Source organism: Oryzias latipes, chromosome 8 (genome assembly GCF_053564925.1).
Source record: "Oryzias latipes strain Hd-rR chromosome 8, Olatipes_Hd-rR_3.1".
NCBI lineage: Eukaryota > Metazoa > Chordata > Actinopteri > Beloniformes > Adrianichthyidae > Oryzias > Oryzias latipes.
In genome coordinates, this window is record NC_136244.1 from 1,509,437 (window position 1) to 1,523,787 (window position 14,351).

Here is a 14,351-nt window from a genome sequence, read left to right on the forward strand (position 1 = left end):
GATTTCCATGTGATTTTTCCCATTTTGCTCTGAATTTTATTGAAATAAATATAAGTTTCCTTTGACATTGTTAAAAGTTTATTTTTTTGTTAAAAAAATAAATAACTTGTTAAGTGAGAATCACTATGGGTTTGGTTCTAATAGGTCTACAGGTTTTGCTACAATGAAAGTAGTTGAAGAAATTTCAACAGCAATTGACAAAAAGAAAAATACATTAAAAGTTATCATTGATTTAAAGAAGGAATTTGACACCATAGATCATTCTATCTCGATTTCTAAACTGCATGCGTATGGGGTTAGAGCAATCGCCCACCAGTTATTTACAAAACAGACAATACAGTATGTGCAGTTTGGAGGTAATAAGTCTGATCTCATGAATATTATTTGTGGACTTCCACAAGGTTCAATTATAAATGTTTGGGGTATTTCTAAGTTGTTGCAGTTTGTTTTATTTGGACATGAAGACAAATTTCTCTGTTCAGGGATAATCTAAAACCCTAACTTAAAAGTGTTAAAAAGGAAATGAAACTTAAAATGTGGTTTGATTATAATTAACAAAAACAAAGTTTATGGTATTTGGTAATAAAGAAAAAACAGAAGTGGCTTTATCCATTGACAACATAAATATAGAGCAGGTGTCTGAATTTAAATTTTAGGGGTTATGTTGGATGACAAATGAACATGGAAATCTCATATTTTATGTAAAAAATAAAGTAACCAAGACCCTTTTTGTTTTGAACAAATCCAAGTATATTTTACCATGTCAGAGTGTGCATGTGTTATATTGCTCTTTGGTTTTACCGTACTTTACATTTTGTATTGAAGTGTGGGGGAACACAGATTAAACTAATATAATACCCTTAATTTTATTACAAAAGAGTCTCTGCTTCAGCTGGTCCCAGACCTGCTCTATGGGGTTCAGGTCAAGGGTCATTGCTGGTCAGACCATATGAGCCTAGAGACTGGTTGTGATCATTCTGGCAGCATGTGGTGGAGCGTTATCATCCAAAACTGCAAAACTCTCACACAAAATAACTCAATAGGAGTGAGATTATATGAATTTGCTTTTTCCAACTCCTTTTTTTCCTAGCACTAAATCACTTTCTACTTGACTATTTAGTTAATAATCACTATATTTAAATGTGTCTTAAGTGTGTCTTTGTTTCTGTTTGTTTGTTTGTTTGAATCTATGCAGTTGATTATCTCTGTAAGGAGTTTGATACATCCGTGTGATTTTTCTCTTGTATTGACTACAATTAATACTTGAAAGAAACCAAACCAAATCAATCAATCAACCAACCAACCTATCTACCTATGAACAACTGACTGTATGAAAACTGGACTGAGTGACTCGTCCCCCTGCGGTTCCAAACAAGAGTTACCTGCTGGTTCAAAGAAGCCAAATCTGATAGACATCTACAGAGAAATGGTTTGTGTGGATTTGTCTACTTTGTGCTATTCTATGTTTCATGTCTTAATCTGTAATGTTTACTCTTCAATGAGGTCAGTGGTTTGGACGGATCTCCTTCACCTGCCTTTCGAATACAGAAATAAATGAGCTCTTTTGCTAATTCTAGCATCTATATGTTGTAGTCCTGCTAAAACATTGATGAATTTGTTTTAACCTAAATAAATTATAAAACAGCTATAACTCTGTCATTAAAATCGTCAGGATAACCATTCTCGTTACCTTTTTTAACATAAAATGCCATTTGTTTCACTATATTCTTACTTTATCGCATGCTGGATGGCTCAGTTGGTTTAGCCCAGGACGGCACATGGGAGAGCAGGGTTTGATTCCCATGAGCTTCATCCACTATTGCCTAACAGAACGTCCTCCTGTGCCGGTCCCTAGCCCAATAAAACACAGGGTTGTGTCAGGAAGGTCGTCCGGTTGAAAAATCTCTGCTTAACCATTTGTGCAAACCATTGAAAGATGATTCGCTGTGGTGACGCCTGACAAGAGATGCTCAAAGGTGAACATGATTTGTTCTGATTTTCTTACACAATGTCAAATTCATTCATTTTAAACAGCTTAACCTCATGTTGTTCAATTGCAGACATCTTAATGTCATTTATTCTTTAAATTTGTGTAAACTTAACATTGAAATGCTTTTATATATATATCTTTCCATGAAAGGGCTGCATGGTTGTATGCGTGTAGGCGTCTGCCTTCAACAGTAGCTGGACGGCTCCAGCTGCCCCATGGCCCCGATTCAGTGGGTTCTGAAGATGGATGGATGGATATTATGTGGAATATTTACTTTTAGAGAGGTTACATTTTAATTCCAGCAGTTGAAATGTTTGTAAAAACAATGTCTGTTTCTCATTTCAGATCAATTCTAGTTCAAAAGGGAGAAATTTTCTAACGTCTGTATAAAGTATTTTCATCATTAGCGTCTTAAATGAGGAAGTCCCAAATGAATATAGTGACGCGCTATTAATGCTAATAATAATAATAATGCATTGGATTTATCTGTGCTTTCCCAGACGCTCAAAGCGCATACATTGCCTCTATTATTCATTCACTCTTGGAGATGGTAGAGGCGTGGCTGCCGGTTCGCGCCTGCGGCCCCTCTGACCGTCACCGGGATCATCCATGCACATTCATGCTGGTAGGCAGTAGAGTTAAGGGCCTTGCCCAAGGGGCAATGATGGGTGATGTTAATTGCTCCACATTTTGGTCGCCATGGTAATTGCCCCATCCCCATTGTTACCATTTTTCATGGAACCCTGGATGGTAGCCCTTCACCTTACCAACTGAGCTACCCAGCCGCTACCAGATGATGAGCTTGTTACTTTAAAATCTTTGTAGTAGCTTCACAAATCCATGTCTCCTACTTTTTCGTGTGGATTCCTGATGAAAACCCGGATTAACAAAACAAATGTATTTTTCAAACTGACTCCTTAACATGAAGGGTGGAGGGACACGCACCCCAGTCAGTACTAGGGATATAAAGGACAGAGATACTGAAGACCCGTCTAGTACTGACAGTAACCGCAGTATTGCTTCAAAATAAAAAACAAGATCATGTTGGTAAAAAGGTATAATACCATTTAGGTCAGTAATCTCTTCCTGTTGGGTCTCTACTGTCTTTGCCTTTTCAAGTACAGGTACATAGGATGTTAAATAAAATAAAAAAGTCCAATCTATTCGATGTATGTTGGCTGTGGTACAGAGGTAGAGTGGTTGACCTCTGATCAAAAATATCACAGGTTTGCTTCCTACCGAAGTGTCCTTGGGCAAGACACTGAACCTCACGTTGCTCTGGGTGGTTGTCGGTTGGCATCGGTGTTCAGCATCAGTGTGTGCGTGTGTGTGTGCTGTAAAGCACTTTGGGCCATAAGTCAAGGTAAAACAACAACAACCACCAAATAAGTTTTTACCCCCATTTTACCAATGTGGGCCAATTATAAATGCGGTGAACTAACACACACAACTAACTACAGTGCGTTGTGTGTTTACTAAACAATAACAATAACAATAACCCTTTTTTCACAGCAACACAATACCTGAATAACACTTTATTTAACCTTAAAAAAGAACATAAAAAGACCCAAAAGCCGCTTTGTCCTTTAGTGCCAATAAGAGAAAACGTTTCAGTTTTCATTTATAGCTTTAAATACCGTATAAAGAATAAATATCTAGATTGTATCCATTTAGATGAAAGGATTGGACTGCATGGTATGGCCGCTGAGCTGAATGTTACGTATCGACCATGGACCATGTCCAGGATCACGCGTGACACGCTTTCATCCGGAACCGAAACAGAAATCCACAGATCGACTTTCCAGACACATTTATATTTGTAGGTCGTTATTTAATAAAGACATCTGCCACCTTCCTCAGCCGCGGTAACACATGCACACCGTACACAGACAGAATAAGAAACTCAGAGGGTTAACTGGTTTGAGCGTCTCTGCGGCTCCCGGACAGCAGGGGGGGTCGGCCCCTGCCTCCTCACAGACTGACAGGTTAGTGTTCGGCTTCATTTCTGCGCTGGCGGCGGTGGGTTTGAACACCCACGGCCCGCGTGTGCCTGACGTGTGTCGGCACCGTATGACCTTAAGCACATGTGGATCTTCGCTGGGGGGCTGTGGGCATGCAGCTCACCTGCGCCTCCCTTCCCGAAGGCTGCATTCATGTTGTGGTTTCTACATCAGACATATTTACAGCAGACAGAGGAGATCAGACTATGGACAGAGTAAACTTTAAGGACAGAGAAGGAGAGCTGTGAGTGGAGGTCTGAACCACGACACGCCGTTTGTCTCAGGTAGACGGATGCAACCCCCCCGATTCCCGTTCCTCTCTTTCTTCGTCATCCATCCTGCGTCCGTGTTTCCGGAAGTACTTGTAGCGTTGGACGTAAAGCTTGACCAGGTTGCTGACTTTGACCGGATTGATTTCTCCGGTGCGGCTGTGACAGATCTGCACAGACAAACCCGGTTACACGGGAAGATTCACACAGACGAAGGCGGGGCGCGTCCACGCCGCCGGGACGAGCCCAGACTGACCTTATGCACGGCTTTACGGAGGATGTCCTTGTACTCGTCCTTGTTGATGTCCTTGCGCTGATAGTAAGGTTTGATGGCCAGCTTGACCTCCTCGACCGCGCGCTCCTGCGTGTGCAGCTTCTTCAGATACTGAGGAAAGCAAAAACAACTTCATCAGGAGGAAGAGCTGGTGGTTGGGTGAACACGGGTGCAGTTCATCCCTGGGGTGTGCAGGAGAAGGGTCAACCATGAGAACACCGTGATAGTCAACGGTGGACATTGTTGTTGTAATAAAACACACAATGAGACTTTTCTTTAGTGTTCTGGATCCAGCAGAACTTGCAATGAGCAGGAAGTCGGTCAGAGCCCCGTCCTGGTGAATGGCCTTCATACTGAAACTAACTCGGTGTGCGTGTTACACCCAATGATCCGATCCGAACACGGAACATGTATCCGCATCTAAAGGTGAAGACCTTCCTTTTCCTCTTGTGTGGAGTCCGTTTACAAACAGAACTGGTTCTGATCCACAGGAGCCTCAAAGCTAAAGGAGTCTCTGGGGACCCCCCTCCTCTCAGGCTGAAGTGGACTTTATATGAACCCCCCGTTCTCCATCCAGCACCCCCATGGCCTACATCAGCTGTGCTGTTAGGGCTTCACTGGTGGGGAGGGAAACATTTCTGTTCATAATGAAACACAGCTCCTAATTTTTTTATAAACTTGCCTCAGTAAAAGCATGTGGAGCCCGCTGGCCCCCACCTCATACATTTGATTGACAGATTCTCTCGAGCCTCTTTCAGCAGAAGGGGTGTGACTTCCAGCAAGCCAACACATTTAGTTGCCATAGAAACGTCAACTCAGACTAACCAATCACTGTCAACTGGCTCCAAATGGCGGCGCTGTAGCGCGGCAAATGGTGACTGAACTGGCGATGATGGCTGGAGCCGGAGGTGAGGCCTTTTCTGTGGGTGACGTCACACCCGCTCAGTCCAGGTCTGCATCCAGTCCATGAAGCAGAAGCTGCTCCGTCTGAAGACACTCCTTCTATTATACGGTCCAATCGGGTCAATGTAGTCCAGGACCTGGGGCATCATTTCTAAACGTTGCGTACGCACAAAAGAAGGCGTACGCCACTCTCTACACAATAGTTGAGATTTATAAAAAGCAAACTTGACGGGAAAATGTGCGGTCCTTCACGCAAGCTCTGACCCAGGCGTACGCACAAAAACGGGTGAAATGAGAAACGGCGACGCCGTCGGCAGATGGAAGAAACACGTGAAAGTGAAAATGACAATCCTGCCTCTCAGAAATAACATGAAGACTTCACAAAGCAAGTCTTACAATTAACAGCTACACCAACACCCGTTTGATCGATCAGCAGTGAAACAAACAAAAAAATCAAACGAAAATTACAACAGAAATTCAAATGAACACTTATTTGCAAAAAGAAAAGTGAAATATGTTCTGCAATATTGGCATGTTGTGCAATTCATCCTCATAAATAATATAGTTAACAGAACGAAATAATGTACAAAACTGATATTCCCGTCAATGTGTCCGTCTGGAGGAGCAGATATAGGAGCAGACAGACAGACAAACGTATTAATTGTCCACTGGGGAAAGTTGTTTTCATAAAACATTTCTTCATAAGCTATGGAATTATGGTATTCATGCATATGCCTTTAGTTTGTTTTAATTCTGATAAAGCAATGTATGGCGTATGTCTCAACCATTCAGAAAGCCACAAGAAATTACATTTGCTGATCAATTTCCCATTTCCACGTGGATTATTACCGACATCTGCAGCTTGTCAGATGTAATTAAATGGAGGGAAATAAAATGCCCCATCACAATGCGTAATGACGCACAATGGCTGATCTTACGCTCTTAGAAGATGTGGCAAATGGAAGAATTCGGAGTGAACGCATCTGTAGACAGCAAGGAGACTTGCTGGCAAACGAGGACGAGTGGCTTATGAGCCGGTTCAGACTTCCTCCAGCCGTCCTGTTGGAGCTTTTGGGGGGGTGTCACCCGGTGCATCTGGCGCGACGGTGTTCCCCCTCCGCCTCAGTCACCACTCCACTTAAAAGGGATTCCCCAATAATAGCCGCCAGTCTCTCATCAAGAGGGGTCAGCTCCGGGGTCCCCCCCCATGGCAGACACACTCTGGCGATGCAGCGCCAGACGTTTTTTTGCCTCGACTTTGATGTCCGACCTTTTCTTTTTTATTTCGGCCACGGTCCGAGGTTGTGAGGCTACAGCCGTCTGCCGCCGTCTGCCACTCACGTGCCTTTTTGGCATTAGTAATGCCCACACTGTGCCCTCCAAACAACATTATTCTCCTCTTCTCCACCTCGCCAACGATAACTTCTACTTCACATTGAGTGAAGTTACGTTTTTTTGATTTTCTCTCTGTGTGCCATGATTTCGCAATCAATGAATATTCATTTGTGTTTCACGGACTATTTATGGGCAACTATGGGCGTGTCATGAAGCCGCAAAAACTGCGCTACATTTAGAATTGGTTGTGATTTATTAAGATGCGTAGGATGTGCGTGCGCACGGTTTTATAAATCCGAATATTTCTGTGCGTACGCACGTCCTATGTTTCATCTGTACGCCACTTCTGACGCAAATCCTACGCAAAGTTTTAGAAATGAGGCCCCTGACCTTTGGCACTGCCACAAAATCAAAAACTCACCAAAATTTGTACACACATAGTGAATGCTGAAAATGCCCCCCCCATGATGACATCACAGCGGATGAAAGTGCCAAAAAAGACGTCTGTTTTCTTTATTTAATTTCACACACGCCACCAGTTTGAGTCCATGGCTGTGTCTCAATTCCCAGCCTTACGACTAAAAAACTAGAAAGTGCTGGAATATTTAGGCCCCTGGATTTGAAAAGCAATAAAAAACGCCGTATATGACGTCATTGATTTCATGAAGTTAAAATCCAAATAATATGAGCGTTTTGAGACGTTTATTTATGAGTCGACTGTCTTCTAAAGATAAAAACATTGATCATCTATTTAAAGAATACATTTAAATACATTTTATTGGCAAAGATTGCTCAGACGCAATGCATTGTGGTCTATATTTGCTGATCTAGTGAGCATCATAGTGCACTTTGTAGAGAGTAGGGAAGGAATTTGGACGAAGCGTATAACCACAACCGGAGTTTTGTTGATCTTTGACCTCAGGAAAAGGTCGCCATCTTGAATTTAAAAAGTCTAAAACTCTTCCTAGGAAATTTTGATCCATCGTGTCCTAACTCCTCGAGTGTCATTGCGAGCCAGGGGGAGGGGGTAGCCGTTGCTCAGCCAGGAAGGGGGCAGTGAAGACGGGGGTGGCTGACGCTCCTGCAGACTCACTTTGTGGACTGAGACCCGTAATCATTCCATGGCTGAATAACGGGGTGAGCTTGTGGAAGCGGCGGGGACGCCGTCGCTCACCAACACACTACTGTGCTGCGGTTGTATCTATTAGGTTTGTGGTGATCAAATGCTTTGAGATCCAATGAAAAGGGTGGATTGTTGTTTCCACAAGGTCCAGCAAATGTTGCAGCTGTGAACGTGTAGGCGGCGTGCACTTCTCCCACTAATATCAGTTTGAAACCTTAAAGAGAGAAAGAAAGAAATGTAGCTTCTGCTACGACTCGTCTCACCTTGTCAGGGTCTTTGGACTCATTTTCCCATGCTGCATCACTGGAGCCCCCCGTCACCCCCAACAGCCCTCCAGGCATGATAGAGGGGGGGGTCTGCGCACACCCGGCTGTTATGGAGGCGTGGAGATGAGGGGGTGGCGTCTTGGTGCATCCAGCCAAAGGACGAGAGCTGTGGAGAATGAACTGGGTGGGGCTTAGACCAGGAGGGGGAGGGATTTGTGCAGAGGGGGGAGGAGCAAGCTGCTGTGCCTGGCTCTGATTGGCCTGTGAGAGGATCTGCAGGGGGACATGTTTGTTAGTTTGCGCTCTGCCTCAGAGAGGAGGAAGAGGAGAAGAGGCAGGTGGGCCTCCCAACTCACCTGGCTGGTGGCCTGGATGAACTCCTGAGCCTTTGCTCTGCTGGCCAGGTTGGCTTCTTCCATTTTGAAGAGGAGGGCGGTCACTGAGGGGGGAGCAGATGAAACATCAGCACAACAACCTGCAGCTGAGATCTTTTTTGTTTTTTTTAAATAGAGGCCAGGCTTTCCCGCAGACGCTAAGCTCCGCCTCCATCATGACCGTGTCAGCTGCCTGATCCTCCCCGGTTCCTTTTCAGACCTAACCTCAGAGTTTTTCAGCTTTGATGTTCTTCCAAACAGGCGACTCCTGCCTTCAACCACTCTGACGGGGATTTCTTTAAACGTCACTGCTTTTCACGGCGGTCCATCCGTGCTGAGCTTTCTGGGTAATGTGAGATAACATCAGCTAAATCTGCCTGGACGACCGAGTCACGAGTCATCGGATCAGGACCGAGTACATTTGGAAGAACGGTCCCAAACTCTTTACACTGATAAAAAAAGAAAAACTTGGAATTTTCATCATTAAATGATAAATTCTTCTATTTAAAAGTATTTTTTCCTGAAATACAGGAATAAACAATACTTCAATCAATGCTTCTAAGTGAAATTCAGTCTCAGTTTTTAAACCTACCCCTACAGGGGGTATTTATGCAGCCCCCCCACATGTTTCTATGAAGGCAGAGCTGCTGGTTACCAGAGGACTTACATGCCAGGACCCCCCCCGTCGTGCAGTCCACCCCGGTCTGCAGGCTCCAGGGGAGGCTGGATGCCGTCAGGGGAGGCGGGGGTGGAGGAGGAGGAGGTTTGCTGGCAGAGGAGGACGACACCGAAGACGAGGAGGAGGGATCAGACGAAGACAGGGGCAGAGAGAGAGAGTTGAGGCCCCCGCCTGCTGACGAAGACGAGGAAGGAGGAGACGCCACAGACTTCGGGGTGTCATCTGGAGGTTGGTGCTTTGCGGTGGGTGTGGTCAAGACATTGGTGATGCCGGCGCCCTGCGGCGTGGACAGGCTGGAGGGACTGGCAGGGGCCGGTGTGGGGCTGCTCCGGGCTGGACCGTCCTCCCCCAAGAAGGACGGTTCTGGGGTCTTGCAGCTACTGTCCACGGTCTGAGAGTCGGGCGACGACTCCCGGGTGTCCCTCAGAGGAGCGGCAGATGAAGGAGGACTGTGTGGGGGGGAGGAGGAGGGCGGGAGCACGCTGGTGGATGAGGACGTGGAGGAGGAGGAGGAGGGCGCCGGCCCGGTATGGCCAGTGTGAGGGCTGACCGTCTTACTCCCGCTCTCTTTAGCGACAGACTGACCATCAAAGGAGGCTCCGCCCCAGCCTTCAGGCGGAGGTTTTGATTGGCTACCGTCCTCTGCAGTCGAGCCAATGGCTCCGCTTTTCTCTTTTACCTTTTTGGCGAGGCGGCGGCGGCGCTTGGTTGCCAGAGAGGATGAGGGGGAGGACGCTGAGGAGGAGGTGGATGTAATGGAGCTGGGTTTGGTCTTTTTGGGTTTAAGCCCCGCGGGGCCGGTTAAGGACGATGGTGGTCCAGCCAAACCGCTTCGCTTGGCCAAGCCGGTCAGGTCCTTACTGCGGCCCCCCAGCGACAGCGGCTCGGAGCAGGGCTTGAGGAAGGGCGATCTGCTTTCATTGTCCCTGCAGAAGACCACAGCAATGGATCCTCCCACCACTGAGCCTCCAGCTCCGCCTCCTGCCCCTCCAGGACCAAGAAGGTCCATGCTCAGCTTCCCGGAGCCAACTCCGGCCCCCGTGGTGCTGCTCACCCCCTCCCGGACCAGCACGGACACCTTGGACTGAAGCTTGCCCTTCCGACTGCCGCCTGTCTCCTTCTTGGATTTCCCCGGCCGACTCGGGTCCTTCCTGCTGTTGTCCCGCCCCTTTTCCTTCCCGAGTTTTCTGGGTCGCTTCACTGAGGGGAGGGCTGGCGAGGCGGAGGCGGAGCCCGAAGTGACCGTCAGCGAGGACAGACATTTGCCGGTGGTTCTACTGGAGGAGGATTCAGACTTCTTCAGGATGCGGGACTTCTTTTTGGAGCGGTTCTGTCCAGTCTTGGGGGCCGACTTGGGTTTGGGGCTGGGAATATGAGGTTCTGGAGGCAGAGCAGCAGGAGGCGTGTCCTCTAAAGACGGGTAGTCCGAGTCTAGAGCTTCCCCGTCCAAAGACAAAACGTCGATCTCTAGTTTGTCGGAGTAGCGGTCTGAGCCGTAGCCATGGTATCTTGGCGGCGAGAGTGGCGGCGAGCAGCTGCGACTCCTTCGGTGATCCTCCACATCCACAGACGAGCGCCACTTTCTCTTCTTCCTCTTGTGGGGATCGGCAACCTCTGCGATGCGGCAGGGGGATGGGGGGGCGTGTCTGGGGGAGCCGGGCACCGTGGTGGTGGTGGTGGTGACCGTGATGGTTCGTTTGATGGCAAAGAGGTCGGCCCCGTTGAGGTCCTGGATGGAGGGCGGAACCACAGGGCGGCCATCGCAGCGACGCTCCCGGTCGTGGTGGCGGTCTCGGTTGCCGTCCCTCCTCTCCCTGCTCCTTTTGGCGCTCTGCGCTGCGGGCCGCTCTCTGCTGCTTGAATGTGGTTTCTCCTTCTTGTCTCTCTTTCTGGGACGACTGTCACGCGTTCCGTCGTTTCGTCTGCGGCTGCTGCTGCTCCGGTGCTCTCGCTCTCCTCTTTCCCGCCCTTTATCTCGGTCTCTAGACCTGTCCTTGTCTCTGGATCTGTCTCTGGATCGGTCTCTGCCTTTGTCTCGGGCTTTGTCCTTGTCTCTTTCCCTCTCTCGGTGTCTGTCCTCTGACAGGCTGGAGAAGGATCGCCTGGAGTGACCTCCCTTTCGTGAGGAGTTGCAGGAGTGGGAGGCCTCCGGGGTGCTCTGCCGTCTTCTCTTTCTCTTACGGCTGCTGCTCCTGCTGCTCCTCCTTGCTTTGACCTCCTTTCCAGCCTTGCCTCCTTGCTCTTTGTCTTTGCTCCTGTTCCGATCTCCCTCTTTGCCTTTCCTTCTCTTCTTCCTCTTCGTCTCCTTATCTCCGGTTTTGCGTTCTTTGCTTTTCTGCCGGTCGGGCTCCTTGGCGCTCTTGGAGGCCTTGTGGCTCTTGCTGGGCTGCTCAGCGGGGGGAGTGGCAGGAGAAGGGGGAGGTCTCGGCTGCTGAGGCGAAGGGGGCGATGAGGCGGGAAAGGAGAGATACCGCTCCTTCCTCCTGCTCACCAGCTTCCTCCTCAGATCTTCCACCCCGACCACAGGCTCGTCCTCCCGCTCTTCCTCCCAGTTTCCTTCGGCGCAGACCGACACAAACCCGTCTCCGTCCAGAACCCGGAGGATCCTCTCTGGCTTTGAAGCAAAGAAGGAGATCTTGGGGGAGCCAGGAGGCGGGGCTTCTTCGTTCAGTCTTTTTTTGAGCCCGTCTCTGTCAACGACTCCAACTATTTCTCCTTCCTCGATCTCAGAATTATCAGAGTCAACGGCGCCCGCCGGCCGCCCGGCTCTGAGGGGGCCACGCTCCACCCTCCTCCTCAGAGGGAGCTTGGTGGTCAGCTGGGGGCTCGGCAGGTCCGTCAGTGTGTCTGTAGAATCTGGAGGTTCTTCATCTTTCTCCTCCTCTTCATCGTCATCCCCCTTTGAAATCCATTCTTTGTCGCTCCTGTTGTCCTCATCTGATGCCGGGGAGCCGGTGGGGTCAAAGGGGTCGTACTTCTCTCCTTCTCCCCCCTCCACCTCCCCCCTCCTCTCCTTGTCTCCATCAGTGGGACTGAAGGGATCGTACATCTTCCTCCGACCATCTTCGGCACGGTCTCCACCGGACTGCATGGATGCGCGAGGGAAGTCCAGGGAGGTGGGAGGAGTGGTGAGCGTGGCAGATGTGGAGAACCCCGCCCTCTGATTTTTCACATGGTTTTGATAAGCCCCCACCGACGAAGATGAAGACAGGGGGGAGGACGGGTAAGATGAAGGTGAAAGGGACGAGGAGGGAGAGCGACGAAGAGTCCTGGCGGGCTCCCCAACTCCAGCGGGGGACGAGGGGGAGGCGAGCCTCCTCTTCAAACCAAGAGTTGGAGTCAAGTCCATGAGGGGGGGCACAGAGATCTCCCTGTGGGGCTGGGGGGGCGGCGGTCACACAAGGACAAGCAGGAGCGAATCTAGAGGAAAGAACAACAGAAGGATTAGAGTTCAGACCTGATGATGGGACCATGTGACCAAAGCTGGTTCTCCCTCAAAAGTAAAACTCCACCGCTAGCAAGCGCCGCCACACCCGCCACCGCCTGCGTTTTACCGACCAACAAAGTTTCCTTTGGGACCACGCACCGATAATCTGTGTATGATGTGATAATAACAAATATTCCGTTGTCGTTTACTTCGTGAGCACAGCCACTGTGGTTTCAGTGTGCACCGACAGAGCATCTGTGATTGGTCGATACACCAGCGAGGCTGCAAGCCTCCTTCACGCCATCCTCAGCCTCATGCTACGTTCACACCGGGCCTGTGCTGCGCGTTTGGGACGCACTAAGCTATCTTGGGCGTGCTTTTAGCCCATGCTGTTCACACTGGACAGCCGCTAGCGGATCCTAGTGCACGCACCTGGTGTGAACGGTCAAAGCGGTGCAAACCTGGTGAATCTGGCTCCAGGCCTTTTATTTTACAGACTTGGTGTCGTAGAAGCCAGGGACAAACCGCTAAAATAAGATTTCCCTTTCATGATCAGTGCGTCAGTGAATAATAAAGAATGCTACCCATTCATCAGCACCAAAGTTGAGTCTCTGACTGGACACTTGATGGTGCGTTTCTGGGACTAGAGACGTGACTCCATCCACATCTACAGATGGTCATGGATGTTTCTAGAGATGGATGGAGTCACATCTCTAGTCCTGGTTCTAGAAGTGTGACTCCATCCATTCATCCATCCATCCATCTAAGATTAGGAGCTTTACTTTGGTTCCAGCATCTGTTTCCAGGGCAACCAGGGTGCCGTCCTTGCACGTGCCTGCAGTCTCCTGCGGACTCAAACGTTCTGCAGCCCCGTTCTTGGATCGCACCGGGTTTTTTCGGAACCACCATGCGTGTTCTAGTCATTCCCGAGTCCGGACTGGTTCCCCGCACGCTTCGTGGGTGTCTTCATAAGGCGGCTGGCCTGTTCTGGGGGGGGCTGTGGCTTCCCTGCACCCCCGCTGCCTGATGTCAGCCGGACTGTTGACCGTGACGCCGGACGCTCCCCGACGCTGCCTCGTCTGTCCGCTTCCAGGCTGGAAGACGCACGTCGCTGTGCGCGTGTACGTACGGTGTGTGTGTGTGGGGGGGGGGGGGGGGAGTCAGCAATAAAATGCGCGTGCCGCATTTCACGCACTTCACTGCTCAGCAGTAGACAGTCGGCTAATATAGCCGCCGTGCTTAGGAGGCAGACAGACAGACAAGCGCGTTCACGACTCACCGTCCGCGCTCCCGTTTCCCCTCCGAGGCCGCAGCATCCGCCCCGGGATCACCGACAAGCCGTCTAAGACACCGACTCGCTTCTCCAAGCCCCGCGCGGTCCGCTTTAGTCGTTTTTTAGAAACGCAGCGGCAGCCTTGTTCCACTTAGCGCCGCCATCTTCCCTCTGGTGAAACCGGATCGCTAAGGACGATGGGAAATTGAGTTTGTTATGTCATTCTTCCCTGTGTGGCTCTGAAAGATTGATATGGAGGGAAAAAATAAAATAAAATTTAAAAAAGACTGATATGGTGGGTACTTTTTACGTAATACTTTCTGAGTTCAAAGCCTACAAACAAACACGAAGCAAAAACGGAATTCACAATAAAAACGTTGTTTAAAAAACCTCAAAATATTTCAGTCTTTAAAGTTGATAATGTCTACATGTACTCAT

The 14,351-nt window shown here is 49.0% G+C and overlaps 1 protein-coding gene across 3 annotated transcripts; it reads right to left on the reverse strand.

Moving 5' to 3' along the window:
• Positions 1–3,800: 3,800 nt before the first annotated feature.
• On the reverse strand, positions 3,801–14,106 carry scaf1 (SR-related CTD-associated factor 1). 3 transcript variants are annotated; one of them, XM_078951083.1, is made up of 7 exons: positions 13,920–14,106; positions 9,202–12,633; positions 8,517–8,599; positions 8,158–8,433; positions 4,516–4,644; positions 4,253–4,429; positions 4,024–4,155 (listed from the first exon to the last, which is right to left on the reverse strand). In XM_078951083.1, exons 2-6 carry the CDS (start codon positions 12,560–12,562, stop codon positions 4,271–4,273), a joined length of 4,008 nt encoding a protein of 1,335 aa, XP_078807209.1. In that variant the 5' UTR covers positions 12,563–12,633; positions 13,920–14,106; the 3' UTR covers positions 4,024–4,155; positions 4,253–4,270. The 3 variants fall into 3 exon arrangements, with proteins under 3 accessions (XP_023813621.1, XP_078807208.1, XP_078807209.1); XM_023957853.2 differs by having other exon boundaries at positions 3,801–4,429; XM_078951082.1 differs by lacking the exon at positions 13,920–14,106 and adding an exon at positions 13,423–13,539 and having other exon boundaries at positions 3,801–4,429.
• Positions 14,107–14,351: the final 245 nt, after the last annotated feature.